Genomic DNA, 13155 nt, shown 5'->3' on the forward strand with positions numbered 1-13155 from the left:
ACGCCTGGGTGGCTCAGTTGGTTAAGCAGCGACCTTCAGCTCAGATCATGATCCCAGCATCCTGGGATCGAGTCCCACATCGGGCTCCTTGCTTGTCAGGGAGCCTGCTTCTCCCTCTGTCTCTGCCTGCCACTCTGTCTGCCTGTGCTTGCTTGCTCTTGCTCCCTGTCTCTGACAAATAAAGACTTAAAAAAAAAAAAAAGAACACTAATCCCATTCAGGAGGACTGTATCCTCGCCACCTAAACACCTTCCAAAGGCCCCCTTCCTAACACCATCACATTATTTATTAGAATTTTAACATATTCATTTTGGGTGGATAAAAATATTCAGATTATAGCATTATCTTTCTGTAACTCTTCTAAAAAAACAAAATTTGCAGTAAATAACAGCTCAAAATCAGGAGAGGAGAAACAAGAGAATAAATAATGGCACAATGCCTGCAGGATAGGTAATGCTCAAAGAGAAGGGGAGAAGAGACCCACAGTAGTAATGCTTGCTGAGTACTACGATTTTTCAAGAATAACACTGGTAAAAACTATGGAAGAAGATAGGCTAAAATTCTATCAAGGTAAATAGTCAAAATATACGTTAGCGAGGAGACCTAAAGAAAGATTGCATTTAGAATGGGGACATGATAAAGATAAAAAACACCATATTTTTGGTGTAATGTGAAACAAAACAAATTCACTTCTCCAATGCTAGAAGACATTTGTTATTTCTTAAAGAAAAGATCACTATTTGGCTTGCATTTAAGGGTCATGTGGAACAAAATATATGTATCTTTAATCAGAAAAAAAACATACTCAAGGGGTACCTACATGGCTCAGTCAGTTAAGCATATGCCTTCAGCTCAGTCTTGATCACAGGGTCCTGGGATGGAGCCCGCTTCAGGATCCCTGCTAGTAGGGAGTCTGCTTCTCCCTCTGCCCCACCCCACACCCTGCTCATGCTCTCTCTCACTCTCCCTCCCTCATGTAAATGAATAAAATATTTAAAAAGAAAAAAAAGAACATACTCAAGAGTAGGGAAACACTCATACTATGAGGCACCTGAGGATTAAAAATCAACTAAGGGAACAGCATATCACTGTCTCTCATCTCATGCTATGTCCTGGGCACACTCTCAGTAAGTGGAGCAGAAGCATCATTTTACACTCTTACACTCTTCCTCTGTGTCTCCCCACGCCACCTTCTGAAAAGTAGATGAGATCAGGGTACACCAATATTGCAAATATGAAATGTGGAACTTGACCGGTATCAAAGTAAGCAACAAACAAAGCTTACAAAAGGCATACCTCTAGACCACTGGCAAGCACTGAATTTGTCTAGATCTTTCCTTATTTGGAAACGAGTAAAGAAAAACAAACTGGACTTATTAAAAAAAGAATATTAAGAACTAAGAAAAAAGGAATTTTATTATACATACTCAAAGGAAAAGTATACCTCTGAGAAGTTATTGAAGGAATTAGAAGGAAGGTCTAGAAAAAGTATGAATAAGAAATTATCACATCTCTCTCCACATCCTCGCCAGCATCTCTCATTTCCTGACTTGTTGATTTTAGCCATTCTGGCTGGTGTGAGGTGATATCGCATTGTGGTTTTGATTTGTATTTCCCTGATGCCGAGTGATATGGAGCACTTTTTCATGTGTCTGTTGGCCATCTGGATGTCTTCTTTGCAGAAATGTCTGTTCATGTCCTCTGCCCATTTCTTGATTGGATTATTTGTTCTTTGGGTGTTGAGTTTGCTAAGTTCTTTATAGATTCTGGACACTAGTCCTTTATCTGATATGTCGTTTGCAAATATCTTCTCCCATTCTGTCAGTTGTCTTTTGAACCCTCCTACACTGTTGGTGGGAATGCAAGCTGGTGCAACCTCTCTGGAAAACAGCATGGAGGTTCCTCAAAATGTTGAAAATAGAACTGCCCTATGACCCAGCAATTGCACTATTGGGTATTTACCCTAAAGATACAAACGTAGTGATCCAAAGGGGCACGTGTACTCGAATGTTTATAGCAGCAATGTCCACAATAGCCAAACTATGGAAAGAACCTAGATGTCCATCAACAGATGAATGGATCAAGAAGATGTGGTATATATACACAATGGAATACTATGCAGCCATCAAAAGAAATGAAATCTTGCCATTTGCGACAACATGGATGGAACTAGAGCGTATCATGCTTAGCGAAGTAAGTCAAGCGGAGAAAGACAACTATCATATGATCTCCCTGATATGAGGAAGTGGTGTTGCAACATGGGGGCTTAAGTGGGTATGAGAAGAATAAATGAAAGAAGATGGGATTGGGAGGGAGACAAACCATAAGTGACTCTTAATCTCACAAAACAAACTGAGGGTTGCTGGGGGGAGTGGGTTTGGGAGAAGGGGGTGGTATTATGGACATTGGGGAGGGTATGTGCTTTGGTGAGTGCTGTGAAGTGTGTAAACCTGGTGATTCACAGACCTGTACCCCTGGGGATAAAAATATATGTTTATAAAAAATAAAAAATTATATTAAAAAAAAAAGAAGTACTTAAAAAAAAAGAAATTATCACATCTCTCTGGATTATCAACAGAAAGACAAGATGTGAAGATGATCTTAATAAAGTTTCTGTAAAAGTGGGGACTTTTTTGGTTACTACTATAAACAGTGCACCTAAGACAGTTCCTGTCCCTTATTATATTTGTTAGTGTGGCAGACACATCTTACGCTTATGTTCAGATTCAGCCTATACCTGACCCTTAACAATCTCATTCGCTTGCTCTGTCTCAGCTTATTAACTACCACTTCCACCTATGAAATGTACAGAGCTCATCTGGCTCCATCACTTGAAATCCACCAGCTGCATTCCTAGCATGTTTGTGCCATTTCCAGGTTAGGATAAATGCTACAACACAGGCATGGCATAGCAACTTTTACCAAAGAGAACACGAGAAGAAACCGGATAGATAACTTTCTCGCTTTCTCTTTTTCCATCTAATGGATGGCTCTAGAGCATGGTTTCTCTCCCACAGTCTGTCAAGAATCAAACTGGGTAGCAAATTCAGTGCACCTGCTGTCTCTTCAGGGCTCACCATGAAGCAGGAGCCAGCACAATAATGCATTTCCTTGAATCACTTTTTATCCTTGCCTGTCTCCTCCTCCTTCTCTTACTTTCCCCTGGAATTCAATCTCCCAAGTAAGTAATCAGGACTTAATGCTTCCCTCAGGCTCTGTTTTCTAGGATATATAGCATAAGATAGTTATTAAATGGATGAAATGAAAATCATAACATAAAGATAGCTAAAAAAAAAAGATGCTATGATAGTATCAAAACACATAATGAGAGCATTTATAAGGAAAATAAAAGCTATGGAAAATAAAATTAATTGGTAGTATCAAACCTGAGAAGTTCCTGTAGGCATGGATGAAAAGGAGTAAGGGGAGGTGTGGCTTGAACTGACACAGTCCTGAGAACAAACATTTTCTCCTATCTCAAGAAGAATGTTAAGTTCTGTTAAAAAATACTGGGTTCCTAAAAGATAAATCCAGTGATCTTTCAGTTACAGTGATGCTATCTACGGGATTGAGTGGAGCATGGGATAAATTAGGAATATCCCTGTGGAGATCAAGTTTGATACCAAAGACTGACAGAGGGTTTCAGGCAGCTTCTCTAGGTTATTTTGCAGTTTAAAAAAAACCTTGTCTTGATGGTTTACAAAAACAGAGATTTACTGCTTGTTCACATTGCAGGTGGCTTTCTGCTCTTCTAAGACATACTGCAGCCTTGGACTGCATTAGAAATATGACACTCTGGTGGCAGAGGGCAAAAAGCAAAGGCAAATCAGGGAATGACTTTTAACACATTAGGACATGGCATATGTTACTTTCACCCTTGTCCCACAGGCCAAAATAAATCACATGGCTAAAGCTGATGCTAATGCGGGAGAAAGCGTACCCTAGCAACAGGGCAAGCCCTGATGAAAACAGGCCCCTGAGATGAATCAAAATAAGTACAGAAATGAACACATCAAAAGTAAAAAGTTTAGTGATGAACACTGAAGCAAAACACAGGACTAATCCTAAATATCTTTGGTCACTGTGGTTATAAATGCTATATCTCTTGAGACCCAAAATCAGGGGGAATGAAAACTGTTGAATGTAATGTTCTATTTTCCAAAGTTTACATAGCAGCGTGTCAAACAAAATAAAGATGATATGTAGTTTTAAGAAAAATGACATTGACCTCCAAAGTTTTACATGTCATTCTGGTCCTAGCTTTAGAGAGAGAGTGAGAGTGATATTTATAGAGAAAATATTTAATTTCTCTCAATTTCACATCAGTGTCTTATTCCATTATATCACCAAAAACTAAAGTCTACTTTTTAAGAGAATATATTCAATATAGTCCTTTTTCTCTAAAAACTTTTGTCCACTTAATCTTCAACCTATAAATACCAATTAAGGAAATCTAGGATGATTCTCACAAAATTTTAATGGTTATTACTTCTCCAGAGCTGTATTTTAAGTGTAATACTTTTCCTCTATCTTCTTTGTACTTCACTGTACTGCATAGATTTTTTAAATAATTCATATGTGTCATTATAGCAAATAATTATATACTTGCTGTTTATTATCATAAAAATGTAAACAAAGATAAAGAACAGCAATATTAATTTCAAAAGAATTCAAATCCATGGCAAAAAAAAATTACAAACAAAAAAAGTAAAATTCACAGTAAAAAAAAAGAACTGTGAACACTTTACCCGTGAAATGATAGCACATCAAACAAGTACAGCAAAAAACTAAAAGCGATAAAAGTAAAATCAGTTGGAAACTATATGAGAAGGAAATACTCCATTTAAAACAGTAAAAAAAAAAAAAAAAAAAAAACCAGCTAGAAATAAATTTAACAACAAATGTCAAAACCCTTTGGAAACTTAAAACATCTTCTAAGGACACAAAGGTACTGAAAGAAATGGAATGGCATACCATCCTCTAAGATAGGAAGACTGGCATCACTAAGATGTCTCAGGCTTACTTATAAATTTGGTGCTCTAATCAAATACTAAACAAGAAATAAGGAAGTTCACTCTAAATTTTTGCCAAAAAATTAATAAGCAATAAATGCCAGGAGAGCTCTGAAAAAGAACAGTGATGGAGAATGCACACCTTCTCTCCAAAGTTCACCATCTCTACCCTCTTATCTAGTCCTCTAGTCGAAGAGGCCAAGCTCCACAGACTGCATTATACTGGTCCCTTATCCTCCACCTCCGACTGAATTTGATTAGCTGGAGTGCTTGCTGGTAATGAAAGAGGGTCAATGAGAAAAAAAAGGTCCAGGAATTTCTTTTCCTGACTCCGTCTTTGCTGAGCCACAGGTGGCAGCGTCAATGTTTCTGTGCCTAAAGATACTTCTCCTAATATGCAGCCTCTCTCCCAGGATCATTTTTTTTTTTTTTTAGAGACCTGAAAAGAGCTTATCTCCTTGCTTCTTCTGGTCTGGGGGTGGTAACAGATTCCAGTTGTTGATAATCTAAATCTTAATATCTATTTGGAGAGAATTGACATCTTTATTATACTGAGCCTACTAAATCAAAAACTTTGTATATCCCTACACATATTAGACCTTTTATTTCTGTCAATAATGTTTTCTACTTCTCTGCATAGAAGTAATACACATCTTTCATTATACATACTTTTCACAGTTTTACTCACAGTTTTAATCATACTGTAAATTGTATTATTTCCATATATTAAGTCCATTTCCTTGTATTTTGCTGGCATAAAAGGTGCAACTGAATTTTATTCACTAACATTATATCTACCAAGTGTGCCAAGCCCACTTATTAATTTGAACAATGTTTCTGTAAGTTGAGTTTTCTTTGTGAATTAATCATATCATAGGCAAATAATAAGGTCTTTTCCTTTCAGTCCCAGTCCTTACATCTTTTATTTTTATCTTGCCTTACTTGATATTTCTGACTATGTGCTAGACATTAGTGTAAAAAACTGTGGATATAATTTGAGGACATAATTACTACATCATCTTACAGAAATAATTTACACTTACTTCTGCTATGTCCCTGGGAACACTAGCAATCCAGGTTATTAATCCAATTTCAGAATTCTGACTTTGATGATATTTCTAACCCTCCAGATTATGACTGTACTATCCTAACTTTTATTTTGTTTTATTTTTATAGAAGATTTGTAAGTAATTTCTTAAGAAAAATTCCCAACTCATTAACGATAGCCCACGTCCATGTAATTTGGCCCACCCTCCATGCAGCCATTTAGCTACCCTCTATGTAATCATAGAATCGTTACCTATTCAGGCAAAAATTTTAATTAGGAAACTTAGTTGGCTAGCACTTTTATGCAAGTATGCAAGTTCTAAGTATATACTCAGATGTTCTATATGCATTATAGACATAACCTTATTATATATGTGCTTATATACTTATTTATACACTGACTCAGGGTAAAAATCATTTGAGGTAGTTCCTAACAACGTTGTATATCACAGAGGATGACACGAATATTCAGTAAGTATGCAAATGGATGAATTCCAAAGAAATAAACCCATGAAGAAATAAAACAGGTCAATTCTGTCATACACTAATAAGGAAAAGTGTATCCAAATAAGAAAGTGCCTAGAAGACTTCTCTGACAATTATGGTTTTGTGTGTTTTTTGTACAATATAGAGATTCAATAAAATGATACTGGTACATTGTAATTATCACCACCCCCCTGTGAGAAATAAAACTGATAAAGGAAAGGAGACATACAATATACCAAACAAGTAAACCTTCCTCAGGAGAAACACTGCAGAAACCTCAACTATCCCCCTATTGTGAGGATTTGAGTCATGGTCCTCTGTTCCAGACTTCTGAGTCTAGATTATTTTCTCCTCCTCGTAAGTCCTTATAACCAAGCTTTTAAAATTACACATGGTCCATTATTTTACCATTGTGTAAGAAAATGTCCATCTGTGAATATTATTGCCTTATTTACTATATAGCTTATAGCTCTTATACTAAATTCAAGTACACAAAGGGGAGAAGTTTAGTAGAAAACGTGATTATTCAAATGCCATGCACTTAACACTACATTGCATCCTAGAATATATCCTATGTTCCATCCAAATCATACCCTAAAATAGAAAGATCATTGTTGGAATATTATGTGCAGTTACAGGTGCTATATTTTAAGAAAAATATTGACAATATAGATACTAATGATATGGAATGCATTCAGAAATGCAACTGAAAATAGGGTAACACCTATGAAATATATATATGAAAAATTATGAGAAATAAGAGGAGTTAATTAACTACTGAAAAGATAAAGTTACAGAAGGTAAAGATATTATTTGAAGATTATTTGAAAATAATCTTCCATTATTTGAAGATCTAGGCTACAGAATAGAGATTAGATTGTTTCTGAGATGCTCTAGATAAGGATTCAAGATAAATGGGATTACAAGATAATTGTAAAAAAGCAAATTTCAACTCAATAAATGAAACAATGTTCAAATATAAACAATATAAAGTGAAAAGAACAGTCTCAAAAAGTACCTCAACTTACAAAATGTACGTATCAAGCAATGACTAAAAGGCATATTATCTTACTGAGAAAAAGAGAGGAATAAATGATAATTTTAAGATTTCTACAAATGTATGATTCCATAACTATTTAAATTATTTTTCTGACTTCATCAAATTATAGACTTAAAAAAAATAATTATACCATGAATAGATAAGCCAACCAGTCTGTCATCCTTAATTTTATACTTGTCCTCAATCCTATGATAAGATTTTAAAATTGTGATACAATGAATTTTTGCTTAGGTAATAACTAATATATATACATTAACTGCTATCTAACCAAAATCCTGCCCTGACATATCTATAGCTCTTGCAATGTACTAAATATATGTAAAGACATATAAATATATACTGAATAGAGAGATATACAAAAAAATGTATGTACATATCAAGTTTTAACCACACAAATATTATATAATACAAACACACAGAATTTATATATTATATATATAAATATCTCACATTTGTGTATTTAAATATATGATAGTATGACTAGAGAATGAAATTTTACTTACAGAAGCATATGATAAATTTTGATTGTATGATTTACTTTAACTAGTTTAAGTAAAAAATGCATATACGTATATATGTGTATACAGATAACATGTGTATATGAATGCATATACATTTATATATTTATGATTTGTTCTAACACCATTTTCTCATAGAGGTAACTGAAATAAGTTAATAGTATAAAATATTTCAAAACACTTAAAAACAAGTTTTTCAAATAATTCTACTTTGTGTTAGTATAGAAAGAAGATCTCATAAACTAGAACTATTTAGAATATAATAAAATAAAAAGTCAAATTGGATTTCTCATATATTGCCCATTAGAATAATAATGAATATTAGATAACACCTGGCTGGGAATATTTTGGAAGGAAACAATGAATGAATGCACTACCCTTGTTAAAAATGGAGACAAGGGGCTCCAGGGTAGCTCAGTGGGTTAAGGCTCTGCCTTCAGCTCAGGTCATGACCTCAGGGTCCTGGGATCGAGCCCCACATTGAGCTCTCTGCTCAGCAGAAAGCCTGCTTTCCCTTTCCCCCTGCTCTCTGCCTACTTGTGATCTCTCTCTGTCAAATAAATAAATAAAATCTTTAAAAATGGAGACAAGACTACTCTTTGAGAATGCTCTTTCCAATCTTTTGATTCTCTTAGTTAACTATTCCCAGTTTGGTATATATAATTCCAGATACTTTCAATACATAAACATATGTCCTCAAAGAAGACATACTCTTGTTATTTTTCAGTGCTAATAATATTCATATATGTCACCATTCTGAATAACTAATAACTTAATGTTAAATTTAAAAATTGAATATACTTGCCTGACAAGGGTAATATCCATATCCTTCTGGTTAAGTTCAGTCTGTTTATTATTCAACTGCAATGACAGAGCATTATATTTACTCTGTGATGCTTCAATTTCTTTCTTTGCTTCAATTAAATTGTCTTCAAAAGCCTAAATCAGAAGACTTATATCACAATCAAATATAATAAGTATCAAACAAATAAATATAAATGAAATGTATTATATTTAACTAATCTACAAAATGACAGTAAAAAATTTATAGTGTTTTCAATTTTATGTTTTCACTTAACTAAAAAAACTTTAGTACAAACAGTAACTTAAATACCAGTCACAGTTTACTTTTTTTCCAGAAAATAAAAAAGTATTACAGCTTTCTGGCACAAAAGTTAAGAATTTGAAGCAATTAAATATGAAAACCTATGTAGAAATATACTTATTAAAATTACAATGGAGAAATCCCTGTATAATGAAAAAGCATCAATTATGTGAATAAAAATGAGTTCATTTACATAAATAGTACTTGGGACAAACACTATATATTTCATAATTCCTCTATTTTAGATGTATACACATAACTACACCAGGAGAAAAAAAGACAATACTGCAAAAATATCAACATAATTTTGTAATACTTAAGATTTAGATAATGCCCAGTTCCCCTGATCATGATGAAATTTTTCCTCAAGTTTTTTAAAGTTGGCGTTTTCCTCCAGATAATTGGTTTTTTATCCATTTTAAAACTATTTCAAAATTAATGTCATTTTCTAAAGCTGTATTTTCTCCAAAATATATTATAAAACTTTGATTGTTTTCATAAAGTATTAAATAAATATAATATCTAAAAATAGAGTATACCCACATAAATGCTATACATTCATTATTTGCAGAAGTGAGCACTAGGTTTTACATCAACCACTACTCTAGCCATGACCTCATACTTCATGTATTACCTTACCGTAGCTAGAGTAATATTTTGAAGATAAAAATACTGGCTTTCAGCTAAGAAAGCACTTTTGAGTATTTCTCAAATTTCCATTTATTACACAGGGCAATGACTGCTCAGTGGGGAGTCTGCATGAGATTCTCTTCTTCTCCCTGTCCCTCTGCCCTTCCCCCCACTCATGCACGCACACTTGCATGCACTCTCTCTCTCAAATAAATAAGTAAATCTTAAAAGAGGGTTGGTTAACTGTTTAAAACATTAAAATAACTACTAGGGGTACCTGAGTGGCTCAGTCCTCAGTTGGTTAACTGTTTTGGGCTCAGGTCATGATCTCAGGGCCTGGCATCAAACCCCATGTCAGGCCATACACTCAGCGGGGAGCCTAGTTGTCCCTCTCCCATGCTCTTCCCCCCAAATGTGCTCTCTACCTCAAATAAATACATAAAATCTTTAAAGAAACTTTAAAAATAAATGTAACTACCATATAATCCAGCAAGCTCACTCCTTAGAGCAGGAGTATCTTGAAGAGATATTTGCACACCCACGTTCATACCAGCACTGCTCATAATAGCTTAGAGGTAGAACCACCCAGATGTTGAATGAATGGATTAAAAATTGGGTCTATACATAAAACAGAAAACAATGAATCCTTAAAAAGAAAGGAAATTCTGTCACATGCTACAACATGGATGAACTTTGAGGACACTATCATTAAAAATCATTATCATTAAAAAACAAAAAAAGATAAAATGAAAAGGTCTCATCCAATAAAAAATGCCAATAAAGTGATGTAAATTATTTTAAAACATTCAAATAAAAATGGAACTCCTGGTGATAAAAAGCAAAATTAACAAAATGAAGAACACAAAAAACTCACTAGTGTAGCTGAACATTTAACATGAGATGACAGAAATAAGAAAAAAACAAAGAGAAAATCCAAGAAAAAAAGAGTAACAAAAAAGTTAACAGCCCCAGAGAAATGTGGACACCACAAACTGCACCAACATCCGCATAATGGGACTACCAGAAGAACAGGCAAAAGAATAAAAAAAATAGAAGAAAAATTCAAAGAAATGATGACTGAAAAATTCCTAAATCTCATGAAAAAAATTTAATCTAAACATCTGTGAAGCTCAACAATCTTCAAGTATTGTACATGTATAAATCCACAAGCAAACATACAGTGAAAATACTGACAGCCAAAAACAAGAAAATCTTAAACACAAGAGAAAAACCATTCCTCATTTTCGAGAGACCTCAGTAAAATTAACTGACTTTTCTTCAAAAATAATGACGCCAGACACTGAGATAATAATTCAAAGTGTTCAAAGAAACAAATAACAAACAAACAAACAAACAAAAAACACCTGACAACGCAAAACCATATATATACAGTAAAGCTATCATTTAAAACTAAAGGTGATAAGTGACATCAGGAACATAATACAGCTCCAAGCATTTTTCCCTGGCAGAAATATCAAAAAGAAAGCAGAAACTTTCAGAACCAATGTTAGAAAAACTATGGAATGCATTCAAAGGTTTACAACAACCAAGCAAATGCTGAGCTAAAAATAAAAGCAACTTAAAAATGGGACAAAAGATTTATGGAGTTTTCAGTTGCCCTTCCCACACTGTCTCCAGCAAGCTGACCATTTTAAAGACTGTGAATCTTAAAGTAGTGATATTCTTAGAATGGCAGGAGTCCATGTGCCCAGTTGGAGATCCTGGTTCCTGGTTTGAGAGGAAGCAGAACAGACTTTAGAGTAAACGAATATGTGTGTCTGTTCCAATTTATCTAAGGGCTACCTGAATTATAGATTCAAAGCCATTATGTCTGTTTGATCCAACTGGGATCAAAGACTGGATAAATGGAGGAGATAGCTCAAAAATATCAAAGGTTAACTAACAAACCACAGATGTGTGGTACAAAAGATTACTGGTTGAGGTATATAACAGAATGCCTCAGACATGGGAGCAAAAGCCTTGGAAGATTCTTGGGGACATTAGGACATTCAAAAATACCCATTGATTTGGGAGAGTTTAGAAAGCCACACAGAGGCTCAGAGAAAGATGCATGTTCAGAAAAGAGAAAAGAAGACCCAAAGTTTTACCCTTGGCTGAGCTCTGAGCTCACTGCAAATATGGATAAGTACTGAAGAAGAGTCTAAGCACAGAGACAATACAAAGACTGGGCGAGGGATTTGTTTTGTGTCTGTGGATGTGTGTTTTGTTGTTGTTGTTGTTGCTTCTTTGTGTTTTGTTTTGGCTCCTGCCATTCAAGGAAAACTACAACACAATGGGGGGGGGGGTGAACAAAAGCTAAAGGATAGAAACCTCAGTGACCTTCCACAAGTGACCTTAAACTCTTACAAATATAGATTGGGAGATTATCTAAACAGACTACCAAAGCCTTCAAACAATTAAAAAAGCAGCAAGACTTCAGAAAGGGGTAGAATCTGACTTCCAAAGTTATACTCAAATACCCAACTTTCAACAACAATAAAATATCACAAGGCATACAAAAATAAAATAAAACAAAAAACAAATAAAACATAAAAGTATAGCTTAACCAAAGGAACATACAAATTAACAGAAAACATTCCTGAGGAACCCCTGATATCAGATTTATAGCGCACACACTTTAAAATAACTATCCTAAATATCCTTAGAGAGCTGAAGAAAAACATGAAAAAAAGTTTAAAGGAAAACAATGTATAAACCAAAGGAATATCAATTAAAAAGGAATAAATCAGTAAAAGGAATCAAACAATTCTGGAGCTAAAAAGGTACAATAAAATGGATGATTCTCCAAAGCATCTAACAGATGCAGAGCAGGCAAAAGAAAGAATCAGCAAGCTAGAAGAAGAAATGTGTAAGATTATTGAAACACCAAAAAGAACATGAAGTGAACAGAACCTATCTGAAAACTTGGGACACCATTAACTAGACCAACATATACATTATGGGAATCCCAGAAAGAGAAGAGACTAAAGAGGAAGCAGAAATAATATCTGAAGAAATAATGGTCATGACATTCCCAATTTTGACGGAAGATATATATCTACAAATCCAAAGGCCCAACAAACTCCCAAGAACAATCAACAGAGAGACCTACAAATTATAATCAGCCTTTTGAAATTCAGCCCCTGCAAAAAGAATCTTGAAAGTAAGAGTGCCTTGTCAAATAGAAGAGATCTTTAATGAGATTAATAACTAATTTCTCATCAGAAACCATGGATGCTAGAAGGCAATGAGATAACATATATAAAGACCTGAAAGTAAAGAAGTATCAACATACCC

The 13155-nt window shown here is 34.4% G+C and overlaps 1 protein-coding gene across 8 annotated transcripts in view; it reads right to left on the reverse strand.

Moving 5' to 3' along the window:
- Positions 1-13155, reverse strand: part of CNTLN (centlein) — a 309757-nt gene that overhangs the window by 200440 nt on the left and 96162 nt on the right. For 6 of the 8 annotated variants that reach the window (XR_009346344.1, XM_059141989.1, XM_059141990.1 and 3 more), the window contains one exon: positions 8929-9062. Coding sequence is in view for 7 of the 8 variants with exons in the window: in XM_059141989.1 (XP_058997972.1) it covers positions 8929-9062 (134 nt within the window). In the remaining variant the exon portion in view is untranslated. Of the gene's footprint in view, positions 1-8924; positions 9063-13155 lie in introns of all 8 variants that reach the window. The other 2 variants (XM_059141987.1, XM_059141985.1) reach the window with 1 other exon arrangement.

Source organism: Mustela lutreola, chromosome 12 (assembly GCF_030435805.1).
Source record: "Mustela lutreola isolate mMusLut2 chromosome 12, mMusLut2.pri, whole genome shotgun sequence".
Lineage (NCBI taxonomy): Eukaryota > Metazoa > Chordata > Mammalia > Carnivora > Mustelidae > Mustela > Mustela lutreola.